Source organism: Littorina saxatilis, linkage group LG5, assembly GCF_037325665.1.
Source record: "Littorina saxatilis isolate snail1 linkage group LG5, US_GU_Lsax_2.0, whole genome shotgun sequence".
Lineage (NCBI taxonomy): Eukaryota > Metazoa > Mollusca > Gastropoda > Littorinimorpha > Littorinidae > Littorina > Littorina saxatilis.
The window spans coordinates 43,302,187-43,322,238 of record NC_090249.1 but is presented as its reverse complement, the minus strand read 5'-3'; the positions used below and the strand labels follow the sequence as shown (position 1 = coordinate 43,322,238).

Here is a 20,052-nt window from a genome sequence, read left to right as displayed (position 1 = left end):
TGGTCGTATCTTGGAAAAATCCGCAGATGTCTGCCCCGATCTACAAGCATGAGACAGTTATTGTACAGTAGAACCTCCCTTTTAAGACCTTTTCAAATGTTCTTTTCATAACCTATGTTAATCTTCCTTCTTCTTCTTCTTCTTATTCTTCTTCAGCGTTCCAGAGTTTTCTGGTTACGTGTGAGCTCGTTTGCCCATTTGGGTTCCCCATACTATACTCTGAGAACATAGTCAGCTTCACTCCCCTTTCGTTGAGTAGGCATGCTGGGTATTTTCGTGTTTCCATAACCCACCGAACTCCGACATGGATTACAGGATCTTTTCCGTGCGCACTTGGTCTTGTGCTTGCGTGTACACACGAAGGGGGTTAAGTCACTAGCAGGTCTGCGCATAAGTTGACCTGGGAGATCGGAAAAATCTCCACTCTTAACCCACCAAGCGGCAGCGACCGGGATTCGAACTCACGACCTCCCGATATAACCTTGAATGGTTGAAAACGACGTTAAACACCAAATAAAGAAAGAAAAAAAAAAGAACCTCCCGATTAGGAGGCCGACGTCTTACCACCACGCCACTGCGCCCGTCCTTCATTTTAAGATTCCCCCCATTTCAAGACCTGGTTTTCTCAGATTGTTTGGGGCCTTAAAAGGGAGGTTCCACTGTAACCATGCAGTAGTCACCGGGAATGACATAAACGTGTGCCGTCTCCAGCAATTCTACATTAAGACAATCATGAATGTATGGTAATCTTGTACATCTGCTTGCATTCTCTGTACTCACGTGCGAGGATATGTATGTGTGGGAGGGGGGGGGGGGCGGGAGATGGAAGCTTGCTGTATGTTATGTAATGTATATATTATGTATGATACGTGGAAATGTGATACTATTTATTTGCATGTATGATACAGGTCAGGGCCGGACTAGGCGAAGAGGAGGGGGGGGTTGCCAGTGGTGGCCCAGGGGGATGTTCCCCTGGCGGCAGGGGCGGATCAGTTCATTTTATGACTGGTTTTTTTCAAAAGTATATTGTGAAGATATGGGTGTGAAGGCGCGAAGCGCCGAGCCGACGGCACGAAGCGCCTAGCTTGCTAGGGGGGTCCGGGGGCATGCCCCCCCGGAAAATTTTGAAAAAAAGGATGCAAAATGGTGCAATCTGGTGCATTCTGAGGATGATCATTACCAGTTTCAGGCAGCAGATTTTGTCACTGATTAATACCCCAAAAATTGAAACTCAATGTAAAATAAAGAAATGCATACCTCATTCAATATTTTTATTTTTTGGCTGGGGGGGGGGTCCGGAAACCCTAGAACCCACCCACCCCCCCCTCGTTGTGGGGGTCAGGGGGCGAAGCCCCCTGAAGCTGACGGGTAGGTCATATTCTGAGATAGGAAAATGGTCGCTCCTTGCATGAAACGGCATAAAATAAGCAATAATAAAAAAAAAATTAAATAAGTAAGGTACATGTTTAGGCTAGGGGGGGGTTGCGCAACCCCCATAACCCCCCCGGTAGTCCGGCCCTGCAGGTACAAATGTGATAATTGTAGGCTTATACTAGTGATTACTGTGTGTGATACATGAAATGTGATATGAATGCTGTTTTTATATGTTATACTCTTACTTTCTCCCAAGCGCAAGACAAATTCTTCTATGAAAATTGAAGCCAATAAAATTTGAGTTGAGTTGAGTTGAGTTGAGTTGAGTTGAGTCGTCGTACTATTTGGTCGCAATACCATTAATACATTATCCGATGTTCGTCTTCGGGAAAGTCGGCCTTAAAATTCTTCTCCAAGGGTGAGATTGGCTGACGAAAGTTTAAATGCAACAATGTGTGATGGGGTCTGCAGATTTAGTTCGCCATTAAGTGATTGCCGATCAATTCTGTTAAAATATGCAAAGTACATGACGACAAAGAACAGAAGAGAAACTAGAATAAGACAAAGACTTACATAGGGAATTCCAAAGAGATTAAAGTCCAGCATGCCTGTAACAAAGGAACAATACCTCTAGAAAAGAGCATAAGCAGAAAAACATGGAAACATTGCTTAAAGCTGTAGAATGTTATAACACGTTTATAAATACGTTTTGCGCGGTGTTAGTTTTATCTCCGACAGCTTTTCAGTCATGTTGCACAGATTTCCCTGTAAACTGATACGTAAACAAGAGAGACCAGCATGGGAACCATTTTCTGTCCCTCCAGAACAGTGCCTATATTCTTCATTGCGAGTTTTTTGGGGCAAGTTCTGAACTCAGCCTCAATCCCCACACCAAAGATGTGTATAGATCGCTGCATGTGCTTTACTTAATCAACGTGGGTTACGAATACCAATTCAGTCTCAAAGATTCATCTTTTCCTCTGTTTATCCATCCATCCAACCATCAGTCCACTGATCCATCCATCCGCTGACCTACGATGGAGTCCCTGAGGTGTGACCACAGACTGTTGTTGTCGCCTAGCCAGTGGCCGCCGTGTTTTCCGCTACCAGGGTACGTGGAGCGTGAGATCACCATGCCTCTCTCCCCTGTCGCCGCTCTCACCGCTCTGAAAACACAAAGCGTGTCCCATAGATGCAAGGAATTTCCACACCAGGACATATACCAATGGCTTTTATGCTAAATGGCGGATTAAATTCTAGATCGACGGTGGCAGACAGAGCGGTGAGACAAATATAAGAGAAATAAGTATAGACAGCCAGACATACAAACCAAAACGAACAAACGTGTAGGCAGGCGTAGAATCACCATGGTGGGGGGGTTTCACTCGCAGGAGACTACTAAAAGGTACGTTCCACAAACCATGTGCACACCGTCCCGTGAAAACAGTTCTGCTCATTATCTCAAATCACCATGGTGGGGGAGGGGGGGGGGGGTTCACTCGCAGGAGACTACTAAAAGGTACGTTCCACAAACCATGTGCACACCGTCCCGTGAAAACAGTTCTGCTCATTATCTCAAATCTGGCCACGCTTTTACATCGGATAAGACCATCTCTCTGCTTGGACACATACCAAAAGTCAACAACCTGACTAACCGGCACGGTTGGCCTAGTGGTAAGGCGTCCGCCCCGTGATCGGGAGGTCGTGGGTTCTTTAAAATTGGCAATCTAGTGGCTGCTCCGCCTGGCGTCTGGCATTATGGGGTTAGTGCTAGGACTGGTTGGTCCGGTGTCAGAATAATGTGACTGGGTGAAACATGAAGCCTGTGCTGCGACTTCTGTCTTGTGTGTGGCGCACGTTATATGTCAAAGCAGCACCGCCCTGATATGGCCCTTCGTGGTCGGCTGGGCGTTAAGCAAACAAACAAACATACCAAATTTCAACAACCTGACTGCTTCCTGTGCAGATTTGAAACATATTGATCAATCAATTTCAGTAAACACTGGTGGCTTTAAAAAACAAAAATCATTTAAAGTTTCACGGAAGATTGGCAATGGTTCATTACCACAATAATTGAGCTTCCTGGGTTAAAATATCAACTCACCGTTGAGTGGGGGCGGTCTGACTCCAGCCGTAGAGACTGTGGACATCGTAGTGCCTGTACTGACCCCGGTCACCTTGTACGCCGTTCATACACACCGTCTTGTCGGACAGCGCCTTACGGCTGTCTGGCCAGTCGTGTATGTAGGCAGCCACTGGAAAATATTCAACGGTTGCAGACTTCGGCGCAACTCGATTCTTGGCGAATTTGATGTTTCTGTGCTTTAGACTAAGTATAAATCTTCTCCGTGAGAAATATTCTCTAAAATACGATTGACAATACATGATTTAACTTTCATTTATCTTTCTATCCATACCTGGTACACATATAAACACTATTCCATAATAAAAAATAATAAAAAATCAGTTTTGACCTTCTGATGAAGAGCTGTCTAAAACGAGGTACACCAAAATTCCATGACGACGTCAATATAGGCCTATATACAGTTTAAATCAAACTCACGTGGTCTGTACGGAGGATCGTCCAAGGTGTTGTTGCCGCAGTGCAGACTCCAGTAAGGTTTGTCATCCTCAGGCCAGTTCCACGGTCTCTCCTCGTTGGTGCCGAAGTTGGCTGGCTCGTTCATATCCTGTGATTTCAGGAGTTAGACCAATGTATAAATTATGATCTCGCACCATTTTAAAGTGATTTACAAGCCTCGACAACGAACACAACTGAAACGCACAGGTGTTGTTCCGACTTTTTCAGTTCCTTCTTTCTTGTACTAGTTTGTTTTTGTTTTCCAATATTTATTAAATGTCTCTGTCTTTCTTTCTTTCTTTCTTTCTTTCGTTCTTAAATTCTTTCTTATTTTTCTTTCTTTGTTTCTTTCTTTGTTTCTTTCTTTTAATTTTGACAAACTTAAAAGGGGTTAGAATGACAGTCGTTTGTCTTGATAGAGAAGTTGGGGTTTGGCCAATACTGGCTGCGCTGTCAACGAACCCTTGGCATCTGTATCAATTAACAGAAATGATAGGCTACTTTCTTGGTTTAAGTACAGAAATCACAGTGACTTCTCCGTCCAGATTCGGTCAGAAGTTCCTGTTTTTTTCCCCCTGACTAATGACAGTTACGAAGACAAAAGTAGGTTGGACTCACAATCCAGAGGCCATCAAAGGCGAGCTTCGCACGGTGGCTGACGATGAGTTCCTTCCACACTTGCTGGGTGGCGTACTTGAAGAAGTCAGGGAACACTGCTTTGCCTTGGGGCCATACCTGCAAATCAGAAACAACAACAATAATGAGGAGAAGGTGGAGGAGGAGGACGACGACGATGTCTACGACAACGACAACAGCTACATCAGCGATAAAAACAACAACTACAACAATAACAACAGCAAAAATACCGACACTAACAACAACACAAACAACATTAAGAACGACAACAGCAGAAGCATCAACAACAACAACAACAACAACAACGACGACAACGACAACACAACAACAACGTTGACAACGAAGAAAAGCCACCCAACTAACCAATCACAGGGCTTACATCTCTGGCAACACTTGCTTTCATATTAATGTTCGTGTGTTTAAGTTTCAGATGTTCGCAACACAACCATGGCATTGTTTGAATCCACTTTTGTTTGACTCAAGCTGTAAAGCGCTTGGAGCTGTGGGAAGCGCTATATAAATGTTCTATTATTATTATTATTACAATTATTATTATTTTCTCACGTACTATTGGGGCGTGCAGAAGTGCGGAAATTAACAAAGGAATACGTGTACAAGGAGCAGTATAGGCACGTACCCCTGTACACAGGCAGGTACGTCTGCTAACTATGAACAGTCCATACATTCACGAACGTGGATCAGTGAATGTAGATCATCATATACCCTTCCACATCACTTTACACGTAAGTTAACCAAAAATGTAAACAAAGACTCACGAATCCAAACATGGAACCATCGTCATCAGCGCTGCTAGGCGGCACGTTGAAGTTGTCGGGCCACTTGATGTTGCCCGATACCCGTTTCGTGGCCAGGTAGGGTTCGTACCCGCTAACGTTACTGATGAGAGCAGGATCCTGCAAAGAAACAAACAGAAAGCTTTATATATGAAGTCAGGGCCGGACCCAGGGGGGGGGGGGTTCCAGGGGTTCCGGAACCCCACCCCTGAAAAAAGCATGTACCTTGCTTTGAGTGTTGTTGTTGTTTGTTTGTTTTTTTAAATAAATTTTCTGTGTGTCTCTAACAAATTTTATTCAATGTGAAATCCGATGAGAAAAAGGTACCCCCCCCCCCCCCCCACAATGCTGCTCTTAACCCTCAAAACAAGGCCCCGAATGCACCAGATTGCACAGATTTTAACCGTTTTTCAAAAATTTTCTGGGGGAGCATGCCTCCGGACTTCGCCACTTCGCTGATTTGCCCCCCCAAAAAAGGAGGAACCCTCCCCCCCTTACAACTCATTTGGTCCGGCCCTGGAAGTCTTATATCGCGCGCGTATCTCCAGACTCGGACTCAAGGGGCAGGGATCTTTCAGGGATATCCCTCGCTTCGCACAGGGATCGCGTTTACGCACGATTTTTGCGTATTTGACGCATTTTAAAAGTCGCTGACGCGTTTTTTTCGCCGCGCCGCGTAAGCCATACGCAAAAATATTGTAACTTTTTCTTGTCTTCACGCAGCGCTTTTGCTCTGACTTAATAATCACCCGATCCTGAAACTGACTATAGGGCTCGAGAAGTGACGACACACATGAAATCTGCGCGTCAAAACTAAAGTCCGTTTCTTTTTGCATCGAAGTATCGCAAACGAACGTAACGAGGGTATTACCAGATAATGTCTTGTCGGATAATGAAACAGACATTAGCTGCTCTCCCATCTCGCGCTTCCAAAAGGCGGAAAGTGTGTCTAGTCGTATTAGAGCGGGAAACAAACTCGCAAGGCCCGAAGGTTGGAGACAGCAGGGGTGTTATTCGACAGGCGTGCGCGGAGTTCGACAGGAAAACTCGCCGTATTTAGGTAAGGAGTGTCTTTAAGTCTTTCGTGCGTGTTTTGTTTGTGTCTGTACGTGTTTTCGTAGTACGCAAAAATATTGGTCCGTGACGCGTTTTTTTCGTTTCGTTGCGTATGACTTCCGCGTTTTTTAAAAAGCTAGCGCGATCCCTGTTCGCAGGTTTACTCATCCCTCTCAACTCAACAACAACAACAACAACAACAACAACAACAACAACAACAACAACAACAACAACAACATTAAACAAGGCAGTTTACACTCTAACAAAGCTTTCGTTTACAGCTATTACAGCGTGCGCTATTAGCTGATACCAAGTCGCATGTGCGCGGATGCCAAGATGCAAATGATATAAATATTATGTGTTATCCGATCGCAACAACAACAACAACAACAACAACAACAACAACAACAACAACAACAACAACAACAACAACAATGACGACGACGACAAATATGCCAAGTGCCCAGTCCAAAGAATACGGTAGCATAGCAGTGGTCATGTGTATCATGCACCAAAAGCGCTCACTAGAATTATGATGGTTCTCATGCCAGCGCCTCTCAGTTCGTCGAAGTATTCACTGAGTCCTGAGAAGTTGTTTGGATTGATGGTGAAGTCCATCCTCTCGTCCATGTGGTCAATGTCCGCGTACTGCACATCCTGAAAACAGCAAAACGAGAATTCAGACCAAAGAATGTATCTTTACCATCCTGAAGAAGACGAAAATTTGATGACAAAATTACCGAAACTGGTTGCTGTTGTGTTTTCTTTTTGTGTTATCGAATGTATTGTAAGGATGATTGAAAAAAATCGATATATATACGTACTACTTTCAAAAAGTTGTTTTGATTCCATTACTGAAGAAGGAGTTTTTACTCCGAAATATTTAATTCATTTTGGTGTTTGGGTGTTATTTTTTATTCTTATTAAAAAGTCCAGTTGAAAAAAACAACATGCTTCTGTGTCACGACGAAGCGAAACCAGTCGTATGATTATTCATGTTTAAACAAGGCAGTTTACACGATAACAAAGATTTATTTTACAGCAATAACAGCGTGAACAGCTATTAGCTGATACCAAGTCGCATGTACGCGCATACCAAAATGAAAATGATATAAATATATTGTTTATCCGTTCGTAATAAGCTTTCACATGATCTAAGAAACAAAGTAACGTCAAGGCTAAGACGGCAAATGACTAAGTGAGAGTTTAGCATAATCAATATCTCCCGACTATTCCCGTTGGACATTTTTCCTTTTCATTTCTTTATTGTCCAATCGCTGGGAAATTCGGGTCGCTTCCTCTCAGTTGAAAGCTAGCAGCAACAGAGTCGCGCTACCTAGGTGTGTGCGTGTTTATGTGCAATCAGCTCCCTGCACTTATGGCAGATTGACCGTGGTCTTTTACGTGCCACAGTGGGGACACGGGGGTGGAACATGGATACCGTCTCTGAGTCTCCACATACAGTTGACCCGTGTCCATCCCGGCCCGGATTCGAACCTGCGACCTTAGGATTACAAGTCAAGTGCTCTAACACCTGAGCTACCGGACGGACCCCCATGTGTGGTCTACCGCTGCTATTCTTTCCAAAGTATATATTGCCGGCAACGTAAACATGGGGCTGACGTGGGGAATGCTATAGTTCCTGGTTTCTGTAACAGCTCTCTGCAGATTGGACAGATTGTCGTAACCATAGCGACACAGCTGGAACCCCAGAGACCAGTAGGGAGGCATCACTGGTCGTCCTATCATCTGCAATGAAACCAAACAAATTATTGTGTGATTAACAATTGTGAAGACTCAGCAAATGAAAGAAAAAATACGAAAGAAGGAATGAAGGATAAAGAGAGAGATAGAGAAACAGAAGAAGAAACAAGACAGACACGTGGCAATAACATCAACAAACACAGCCCGCCAGCCACCATACCAGCCTGCAAGGAAGCAAGCCTGCTAACCAGACAGCCAGAAAAAAAGACAGCATGCAGGTCAGTAAGCAAGCCAATCAACCAGTAAGCAACCAAAGCCTGCCATCCAGACAGACAAGCGGAGTAACAGAAAAACTGCCAGCTGATCAGTAAGGCCCGGTGTAACACGAAAATTTTACTCGACGAAAAATTTACTCCGGAGTAAATATTTCGTACGAAATTCTTACTCCGAGTACACTTTTCGTACGAGAAAAGAACTCCCCAAGGCACGAAAAAATTACTCCCTCCACGAAATTTTTACTCCCCATTTTTTTTACTTCCACAAAAAATCTCGTACGCAATAATGGGATGCGGGCGAAGGGATAATGCCAATAAGTGAACTCGCGCACACGAATGTCGCGCTACCCTCCTTCCACCCCTTCCACCACCAAGACTAACAGGGGAGAAGGGAGTAAAAATTTCGTACACCTGGCATGGGATGTGAAATTGCTCGTTTTGGAGTGAAGTAATTCATTCGTTATTTATTCGTCAGGGGAGTAACATTTTTGTACGAAATGTTTACTCGGAACTCACCTGTCTTGGGGAGTAATTTCTCGTGCAATGGGGGAGTGCTTTTTTCGTAAAGGGAGTAACTTTTTTGTACGAAATGTTTACTCCGGAGTAAAAATCTCGTGGGAGTACTTTTCTCGTGTTACACCGGCGCTCACCAATGTAACGCCAGCAGGACAGACGACGCACTGCAGATTATTGAGGTGATTAATTTTTTTCCCCAGCCCGCTACACGTTGCGTGAAAAGAAAACAGGCCAAGTACTCGTCATAATCCCTATCGCAGCATGTAGTGTAGTGGCGACTGCGCAGATGTATTTTCCCCTTAAGCAAACCAGTCCGAAAGCCAGTCAGGAAGACAGCCAACCACACAGAAAGACAACCACACAATCGGAACAAAACAGCACCAACCCACCAGCCAACCAGCCAGCCAGCCCACTAAAAGCACTCTGCATGTCTGTCTGTCTCTGTCTCTGTCTCTGTCTCTCTCTCTCTCCGTCTCTCTCTCTCCGTCTCTCTCTCTCTCTCTCTCTCTCTCTCTCTCTCTCTCTCTCTCTCTCTATCTATCTCTCTCTCTCTCTGCGTGACATTATTTCCCACGTATAGGCCAGTCACTAACGAGACAGCGTGTCTGAAACAAGTGTACAGGAAACACATGGCAATGTTTGTCATTGCAAATGCAAGAGTACTCACTCTTTCAGAACCCATACAGACCCGAAAGAGTTATTTCCGAAAATCGTCTATTCTTATAACTCTACCTGTGTGTACTGCTGCACGACGTTCTCAGGACTGGGTCCCAGGAAGACGTAGAAATCCAGAACACCGCCAATAGTCCGCCACGTCAACATGGGGCCGGGACTCAGGGCGTACTCTGCAATCATGCATACAAGTAGAAAAACAACACATATGAACGGACAGATGGATAGGTTAAATGCTTTGAGGGGAAATAAAATGTAAAAAATAACAGTATCGTGTAAAGGGATTTTGTCAAACGCTACACAGTCATGTTTGATTGGATACATTCGCTTGCGTGCTTATGCGTGCGTGCGTGCGTGCATGCGTGAGCACGTGCGTATGTGTGTATGTGCGTGAGTATGTGTGGGCGGGTGTGTTTGAGTTTGAATCGACTCCTAACAAATAAGTACAAACTATAATTATTATATTTTTGATACTGCGACCACCAAGCCATGACCACCCCCTCCCCCCCCCCCCCCCCCCCCCCCACCCACCCCCTGCGTGTTGTAACTGTCCAAGTGTGTCCTGATCCTGTTTTATAAATTTGTCCCCTTGTCTATGTGATGTCCTGTAATGTAAAGCATATACATGTAAAAATAAATTCCACAAAAAGAGAATAAAAAATTAAAAAATACATAAAAATTATAAAAAATACGTTGACGGCCTGGAATCTGGCTGATTGAAGCGACTGGCTTCAAACCCACCCTGTGCATTGCTGTTGAGGAGGAAGACACCGTGCGTGTTGCCGTGTGAATCCTCCACACAGGTGTAGAAGGGATGAACGCCGTACAGGTTGTTGTCGCCCTAGAAACACAACAAATACATTTGTATCCAATTCTTAAAGGAAACACTCTCCTATTTATGCCACACTTTGCGGAACTCCTCGGAAAGGACATACATACGATGGCCTATACAGTACACAGGTGATTCGTAAAAAACACCACCCATTCATATTTTTGTCACAGTTTTTTTTTAATTTCTCGGAAAGAACAAACTGGCGATGATCTACACAGTACACAGATAAACTGTGGCAGTGTTTCGGAAAAAGTGGCATTATTCGGACAACACGCTTTCAAATTATCGCCGTGAGCTCTGGCGAGAAAGAGCGATTCATAAGTGTTCATTATTATTATCATTATTGTTATTTTTATAATCATCATTATTATCATTATTATTATGCACTGAAAACCGTCGAGGGGTTAACATTTTCTGGCTTTTACATTGTGAGGTTTTTAGACTCTACAAGGTCAAATATTTTCATCAGTACACAGAAAATGATTTGCGAAACATGTATACAGAGTGAAGACGCAATTCTTACAACTCGGAGACCATGTGTAAACTTTTTCCAAATTACGTTTATCTTTTGAGTTGAATTTCCCAGCTCTAAAAAAAAAATGTTTTTCAATGCTTGCTACATCAGTCCTGGACTTTACAGTATATATATGTGAGTTAAAACTTTGTAAAGTGGTTAAGTATATTTCGATGTGTATTATTATTTCATTTGGAATTGTGTACAGTATTATTTATTTATGTATGGTTTTTTTAGACGCTTAGAACTGTTTCAGGATTTGCGCCATATAAAAACATCCTCATTATTATGATACCCCGGGTGGCTGATCTCTAGCGAATGCAGGCCAACTGTGCGGGGTGGAGAAGTCTCGTCTGAAGGTTGGGTGGGAGTGTTCGCCCAGTCCGTACAGGTCAGAGGAGGGCAGTCTGATGGTCAGCTGTAGAAACTGGTCGGACAGCACCAGGCCTCCTGGACCCGTGTCAAATCTAGAGACAAATAATGAGGATATAGTCGGAACACAAGAAATGTGGTTGGCGTCACTTTGCAAGTCATGACTGCGCTGTACACGGCGTGTACTTTACACTCCATCCGTGCATAACACCCCTGGACCCGTGTCCAATCTGATGGAAGAATAAGTGATCCTTAATGAGAAAACTGGACAGTTAACGGACATTATGTGTGATCTCAACCAACTAGGCGTGCGTAATTATTGCACCCCAACACAGAGGTTGGAACTCACTTTTTTTCTGTGTGGAGGGAAGTTTGAAGATATAACACACACACACACACACACACACACACACACACACAAGCACGCACGCGCGCACAGAGACAGACAGACAACCTACATCACTGTGCCCGTCGCTTTTCTGGTGATCACGAACGCCAATCTCGACTCGTCAGTTATCTTGAACTCATACAGCAAGTCGCCCGCTCCTCCGGTTGGAAGATTCGTTTCCAAGGGAACACGAAAGCGCGGTGGATTTGCATACATGTCGTCAAACTGTAAACATTTGACAGACATATAATTAGATACAGTATTTGTACATTCGTTGTGACACCTTTCTTGCTAATGTGGTTGTTGGTTTTGGTGCAGATATTGTTGTTGTTGTGGCTGCTGTTGATGATGGTGTTGTTGTCGTTGTCGTCGTTGTTGTTGTTGTTGTTGTTGATGAGGATGTTGTTTATGTTGTTTTTGTTCAAGTTGTTGTTCTTGTTCTTGTTGTGGTTGCTGTTCATGTTGACTTGTACAGTTGTTTAATACTCGTGAATGGTGTGGATGCTATAGCCCTGTGGTATCTTAAATTTCGTTCATCAATCCTCAGATTCACATACAGGGTGAGGCATTCTCCGAATTTGATAAATATTCTTTAAAAAACGTACAAATCAAACTACTTGGCCTACATATTCGACACTTTTAGACATTCTAATCCCATCTCTCAGGCTAACGTACACCAAATATGAAGTATTTCGCTTGATACATGTGGGAGCTTTAAGCTTTTTAGAGGATGACATTTGGGGGGGGAGGGGGGGGTCACCCTGTACTATTAGCATAAAACAAGTACACAGCCCTTCCAGAATCAAAAACATCGTCTTCCTGTCCTCTCATTTTGCTGTGTCGCAGTATGTTTTTCTCCACAATTTCCTTGACCTGAAAAGAATGATATTTAATACAACATTCTAACTCATGCCCATATCTAAAGCACTTGAAACAAGAAGGAGAGCAAACATACCGTGCCTTTCGCCAAGCGAAAGTCGAGAGAAGGATGTCCTTATTTCATGGCCTAATTTCAGTTCTTTTCTTGACTTTTTCTCATGGAGTTATGAATAATAGTGAGGGTTCTTTGAATGTCAAGTTTCTGTACCATGTTGTATATTCACGGTCTCTTAGCCAGTGATAAAATCATCATGGATCTATTCGTATCGATCACACGGCACGATCATTTGTGAGAGAATAGATTAAAAAAAATACACTATCAAAGTCCACGGCCAAACGCAAAGTTAATTTTAAACTAAGTACGTGAAAAGTGTTGCACTGACACATGAACGCACACACGCTGAGAGAGATAGAGTGTGTGTGTGTCTGTGTGTGTCTGTGTGTGTGTGTGTGAGGATGTGTCTGTGTATGTGTGGGTGTGTGTGTGTGCGTGCGTGCGTGTGTGTGCGTGCGTGCGTGCGTGTATGTGTGTGTGTGTGTCCGTCCGTGTGAAAGCATGCTTTTTACCCAAAAGGTGAAGCCTGAGCAGATACGTGGTGATTTTCAAAATGTACAGTACACGAGAAGGAATTAAGGCATAGGAAAACAAGTCGCGTAAGGCAAAATTACTACATTTAGTCAAGCTGTGGAACTCGCAGAATGAAACTGAACGCACTGCATGTTTTCACAATGACCGTAGTCCGCCGCTAGTGCAAAAGGCAGTGAAAGTGACGAGCCTGTTCAGCGCGGTAGCGGTTGCGCTGTGCTGCATAGCACGCTTTTATATCTATATGTTTTTGGAATCAGGAATTGACAAGGAATAAGATGAAATTGTTTTTAAAACGATTTCGGAAATTTATTTTTAATATTTTCATATCTTTATTTTTCAGAGCTTGTTTTTAATCCGAATATAACATATTTATATGTGTTTGGAATCAGAACATGATGAAAAATAAAATAAAAGTAATTTTGGATCGTTTTATAAAAAAATAATTTTAATTACAATTTTCAGATTTTTAATGACCAAAGTCATTAATTAATTTTTAAGCCTCCATGCTGAAATGCAATACCGAAGTCCTGCCTTCGTCGAAGATTGCTTGGCCAAAATTTCAATCAAGTTGATGGAAAAATGAAGGTGTGACAGTGCCGCCTCAACTTTTACAAAAAGCCGGATATGACGTCATAAAAGACATTTATCGAAAAAATGAAAAAACCATGTGGGGATTTCATACCCAGGAACTCTCATGTAAAATTTCATAAAGATCGGTCCAGTAGTTTAGTCTGAATCGCTCTACACACACACACACGCACAGACACACACACACACACACACACACACACACACACACACACACACACACACACACACACACACACACACACATACACCACGACCCTCGTCTCGATTCCCCCTCTATGTTAAAACATTTAGTCAAAACTTGACTAAATGTAAAAATACTCAGACTTGTCAGGGGAGATGAAGCAAACACTCACAGTGAACCTGATGAGGTTGTTGCTGAGCATGCGCACGTCCAGCACGGGTTTCTTGAAGTCACCACCGAAAGGTGAAGGTCCGGATGCTCTCAGATGAACCCTGAAGCCTCCCTCTGTGTTTTGCTTGCTGGACACTGAGTAGCGAATACCACCCTCATGCCGATAGAAGCAGGCGTGTGATCCTGTGGACAATTCATAGCACACATCGCAGTAAACTCTCGTGGTTGCTTTACTTTTGATGGCATTGTGCTAACGCATTAAACAAAGTACACAAGCATCCTTGAGCCAATAGATAAATTCCAAAATAAATCTCGCCCACGTGTTTCACACACACGCATCGCTAGTGACTGGCACCTCTAATGTATGGCAGAGTTTTTTGCAATAAAAGGTCATTCACACACACACCCATCGCAAGTGATTGGCACCTCTAATGTATGGCAGAGTTTTTGCAATAAAAGGTCACTCACACACCCCCATCGCTATAGTGATTGGCACCTCTAATGTATGGCAGAGTTTTTGCAATAAAAGGTCATTCACACACACCCATCGCTAGTGATTGGCACCTCTAATGTATGGCAGAGGTTTTGCAATAAAAGGTCACTCTTTCACAACCCATACAAACCCGACGTTATTTCCGAAAATCGGCAATGTTGACGTTACTTAATATAACAAGAAATTCCTCTGATAGGAAAAACACCCCCGTCAAAGGGAAATAACCTTCTCAGTTGGTGGCAGTGAGAATGGTTATTTCCCTTTGACCAACGGGGGTGTCCGTCTATAAGTCGTTGTATAATTTTAATCCACCAATAACTCCCTAACCGTGTGTTTGACTGGTCCCAATTTTTGTAAGGACCGTCTCAGGAATGTATAGAACCTGTTCACCAAGTTTGGTGACGATCGGTCCGTTCATTCTTGAGATCTACTTGCGAACACAAACACACAAATACCGCCACAAACACACAAACACATCGAGTGAAACCTATACACACCCCTATACCGGGGGTGTAATAAGCTGCGATGCGTTATGCTTTTAGTGTAATTTGTTAGCACAATAATACCGTTAAATTTTGAAGGCACCGAGGTTTACTGAAATGAGCCGTTTTCGGACAAAGTTTCGACTAAACACTGCATCAAACACACCTTTTATCGCTTATGGAAAGAATAACACAAGTTTACATCAGTCGGCATGCCATAGCATCATTGCTAGGATTGGGGAACAAAATAGATTAGTTGGAAAAAAGAATCGATTTGAATCAAATATGTTCAGTTGGACTGGTTCTGATTTTGTTTTAAACGAGGGGAATTTAGCTTTCGTGAAGTTGATTTTTGGGGTCTTCTGTGTTTTCTGTTCCACCGCTTTTTTGTGACGACTAGTATAAACAGATGAAATTATTCCAACAATCAGGTGTAATCTGGCCGTTGTTCCCTTTTGTCTTGTCCACTTTATTTCTATTCAGTCATATCAACTTTAAATTGTAGAAAACGTATACATGTACCGTCATTGTCTGTCATAGACTGCTTGTCGAATTCGCAGCCTCGCTGTTCACACAACTCTCGGGTCAAGGTCACCGCAGAGCTCCTGGCATCGGGAAAACAGTCGACCCGTTCTTGAGTATTTCTCATCGTCGTGGTTCTTTGTGTCGTTGTCGCTGTCGGTGGTGGGCTTGTGGTGTCGTCGTTGTTATTGAAGACGAAGAAGAAGGTCATGGACGCGGCTAGAAGGGCGAACAACGCCAGGAAAGCCATGAGGGTTTTCATCATTGTCGTTGCCATGGCGATGTGTTACGACGTTGACTCGTTTATGATGCAGTGTTGTTACTGGTAAAATTGCACGTTGAAAATAAACTATATTGCACGTAGAACAAAAGATTACATTTTACTTAAATGTAAAGGACATTGCAAGATAATCTTGAGGGTTTTCATCGCGATCGTTATCATGGTTATTGTTGAACGGGAGAAGCTGCACACAACTTCATACTCAACATCTTGATTGTGTTGCACGTCCATCACACCGGTTACTTGATGATTAAGGGACAGAACTAAACTCTTACAACACCACCAACAACACCACCACCACCACCACCACCACCACCAACAACAACAACAACAACAACAACAACAACAACAACAACAACAACAACAACAACAACAAAAACACATTGTGTTAAATTTGGTTATGACCTGGTTCAGAAGCCCCCACCGTAACAAGAAACTAGTAGGACTCCCTGTCCGAAATAATTATTTGTTTCTTTTCTGTGGAAAGTCACATCTAAGAAAAATCAAGGGAGGTAAAGCTCTCAACATCCTTTTCGTCTTGAGCCTTGGCGTGGTCATTTAGGTCACCTACGCGAAACAAGATGGCGCCAACTTCAATTCAAGTTGACAAATGACTGGGATGACATCAAGAAAGAGTTTGAGCTCTTGATAATGAAAACTCTTGTGGGACATTTGCCAGCATTTACGGCATTTCACAAATACCTGGTCGATGCAACACGCACGCCTGCCGTACCCAACCTTAATAAAAAAAATAATAAAAAACAGGTAGTAGTTCCACTTGCAGTCCTGCCTAAAAATGAGCAGAAATACTCAGAAGTAGTTGATGTTCTCGACTACTACGATTCCTTTTTGGAAGAGCTGAATGCAAAAGTGCATATCGATGGCGATCAACTCACAAGAGAAAGATTTACAGGGGCCAAGCGACTGAGGTGCACTGCCGAAACTCCAGCAAAGCGGTTTGAACACCAGCACCCCATTACGTTTAAACTCTTCCATTTACAGAAGAAGTTACTGTCAACCTTTTACAAGATCCTCTACAATGACAAACGCCTAGAGACAGGCACGCTAGAAGCAGAAAAAGTACGCCTGTGTCGTACAAAGGCAGATGGCAAGTGTTATATTGTGTACTACGTCACTATTGCATTGTGTACTTCGTCACAAATATGTTGTGTACAACGTGACTATGTTGGGAGAGTACTTCCCCTTTGGTCTAGACAGCTTGGACAGTAAAGACGTGTTTCGAACCCACTCATGATTCTAGTCTGTGAGTCTGGATGCCAAACGTATGAACACACCAATGCAGACATGGAACACAACGACAAGGATGTCTCCACTCATTTCAACGATTGTAGTGAGCTGTCTGTTTCCCTTGTCAATGTCTACATTGTGGAATCTGCTTGCGAGCATGTTCAAGTAGAATGCACCGACACAATTCTTCCTGCACGCTTTTTTGACAAGCCCTTGAAATCTGTGTCTTCTCAAGAAAAAATGGACTGGATGCAGGCCAATGTTGGCGATCTTGTGGACACTTTGGTTTTGCCACACACAAGGAACGATGTAAACGACACAGAAGCAACATCAAACACAACAGAAGTTGTTGTAAACATGCCAGAATAGAACAAATCGGAAAAATCCTAAATAACCTCCGGTGCAATCACGGATTTGGCTTCTTAACAACTAAGGGGATTAGGGTTTAAAAAAGCCATGCCTACTGCCGCTTTTGTGCCCTCATTTTGCCAACTTTGTTTTATAAATTACTGCATTAAAATCCCGTCGAAGCTGTCGTCACTCTTAAGTCAATCTAATTTGGTTGTTGGTGCATGTGTTCTGCGCGAACTTAGAATCCGGTTTCATTCTAGAATGGACCGGGTCCAGGTTGGAATTCTAACCCTGCGCAAGTACAGGGGTGCCATTCTAGAATGAAACCCTTGAATAAAGGGGGCCGTAATGTTTGTAGGTAAGACAGAGTTGTCTTCCCTTGAATTATCTCCACCTGCACCTTCCCTTTGATAAAATGGGGCTGATTTGTCTACCCCTGAAAAAAATCCTTTGGCGGTCTTGCGATGTCATGTCATGTCAAGAAAGTTGATACTCCTGAGTACGCAATAAACAAAGGCAGACCATAGCAAGGGGGACTACCAGGGCGGTATTGTTTGCAGGGCAGTTGTTTTTGTGATGAGAGCCGGTTGCGGCCGCTTGCAATGTCAGCGCTGTCTCCCTCTCGGAAATGTCCGGTTTTTTGACAATTTTTTTGACAGACAGACAGACAGACGGTCAGACCGACTAACTGACAGACAGACCAACAGAAGGACAGAGTGAGTTATAGAGCTGTTGTCACAGGTTTAAAAAAAAGTTGACATTATATCTTCACAATTCAGAAGACCAACTTCATGTATATGAATAAGATTAAAAGTTACAAGCGAGATCGGCAAAACACTGTCAGTCCGGAAATTTCCGTTCGTAGCGATCAGTGCTGAGTCAGTGTCTCTCAAAATCGTAATCACTTTCAGAACATCACAATCCCAATTCACGATGTCTTTGAGTAAAGTGTAAAAAACCCGAAAAAAACCCCAACCAAACACACAAAAAACAAAAACAAACAGAAAATCCACATTTGTGGCTTTGGCTGTGTGATAGTCTAACTGAAATGACTATTCCAACTTGGACCCAAATTCCAACCTTGCGCACGGCCGATTCTAGAATGGACCAGCAACAAGGGTTTCATTCTAGAATGGCACCCCTGTACTTGCGCAGGGTTAGAATTCCAACCTGGACCCGGTCCATTCTAGAATGAAACCGGATTCTAAGTTCGCGCAGAACACATGCATGGAGTGGATGCATGAAACTTTCTCTCTGCCTGTCTGATGCTGAAGTCTGATCATAACAACAACTACAACTACTACAGCAACTACAACAATACAGCACAAGCAGCAGCAGGAGCAACAACAAACACAACGTTTTGTTTCTTCGTTGTTGTTCTTCTGCATACGTTAAAGTGCAAAAGATTGTATTATTCTAGGTGCTGGAAAAGACACATAATTATGTTGGCAGCTCTGGGCATTTGCCAGGTACCGCCCACACGTCTTCTGTCAAAATTGAATTCGGCGTGATATCCTCCCTGATCAGAAGCCTATCATAATAGTAGAATTTCATCCACTTGTGTCCCTGATCCAATATATTAATACAACAATTCTGACAAACAATAAATAACGACAAGAAGTGATTACCTTTTAAAAGTCCCGTGTTGGCAGACGTAGAGCCATGTTCTTTCCAGATCAAGGAACGGCCAGGCTTTTATATCTGTTCAAAATAAATTAGACAAACAATTCTTTACAATCTTCGTGACTAATATATTCCAAGCCATGTGGATCAAATAGAAGTGAAACCTCCCGCAGATTGTTTTAAAGATACAATCACCCATCTATTTATTTCCATTTTCATCAATAAATATTGCTTGGTTGATGGTTTTGAAATAATAGGTGGAAAAGATCAAATAAAATTAAAAAAAACATCTTTTGGTCAGTGTCCTTGAAAGCATTAATAATGGAAACAGCACAGCAGTAGTCTTTGTCAGCTACACAAAGTCCGAACATCATGAATGAAGGTCAGTCAGTCGAATATTGGATGAAATGGAGATATGATCCAGCCAACTTTGGGCGATAGTAAAAACAAGCTCACAAAAAGAAGTGCAATTAAAAATAAATATTGACTTCATCTGATAGCCTCCCAATGCAAATACGTTATCATTAGATGTGACTGTCATATCCACATGTATCACGGACACAATGTCGAGAAAGTAGGAATTAGATCAGATCGAGGAGTAATCAGAGAGCTGTTATGATTCCGTTTTTCATCTGCTTCTGTCTTGCATTGTGTATCTAATACCCCCATTCCACACATAAGTTCTAGGTCCCGTTCCCGTAGCGACCAAGGAACGGCACGGGAGTAGGAGGGATCGGGAGGGGACCTAAATAGAACGCCAATGGACGTTAACGAAACTCCTTTGAACGGTAGGGACGGGTGAGTTCGGGCTACATGTTCAAAATTGTAGCCAGTCCACGCCCGTTCCAAACGAACGGTAATGGAACCTTAACACATCGGCAACGGAACTCATGGATCGTTAATGGAACTTAACGCAATGGTAACGCAA

At 43.1% G+C, this 20,052-nt stretch overlaps 1 protein-coding gene across 1 annotated transcript in view; it reads right to left on the bottom strand.

Moving 5' to 3' along the window:
- Positions 1–19,246, bottom strand: part of LOC138967768 (probable maltase-glucoamylase 2) — a 25,809-nt gene extending 6,563 nt beyond the window's left edge. The window contains exons 1-16 of the mRNA XM_070340423.1: positions 19,130–19,246; positions 15,623–15,944; positions 14,127–14,308; positions 11,785–11,939; positions 11,250–11,421; positions 10,350–10,449; positions 9,669–9,781; positions 8,065–8,190; positions 6,967–7,098; positions 5,368–5,505; positions 4,574–4,690; positions 3,938–4,064; positions 3,479–3,629; positions 2,407–2,540; positions 1,948–1,982; positions 1–40 (exon numbers count right to left, since the gene is read on the bottom strand). The exon at positions 1–40 is cut by the window's left edge and continues 77 nt beyond it. Of these exons, the coding sequence (XP_070196524.1) occupies positions 1–40; positions 1,948–1,982; positions 2,407–2,540; positions 3,479–3,629; positions 3,938–4,064; positions 4,574–4,690; positions 5,368–5,505; positions 6,967–7,098; positions 8,065–8,190; positions 9,669–9,781; positions 10,350–10,449; positions 11,250–11,421; positions 11,785–11,939; positions 14,127–14,308; positions 15,623–15,899 (1,999 nt within the window). The 5' untranslated portion in view covers positions 15,900–15,944; positions 19,130–19,246. The remainder of the gene's footprint in view (positions 41–1,947; positions 1,983–2,406; positions 2,541–3,478; positions 3,630–3,937; positions 4,065–4,573; positions 4,691–5,367; positions 5,506–6,966; positions 7,099–8,064; positions 8,191–9,668; positions 9,782–10,349; positions 10,450–11,249; positions 11,422–11,784; positions 11,940–14,126; positions 14,309–15,622; positions 15,945–19,129) is intronic.
- Positions 19,247–20,052: the final 806 nt, after the last annotated feature.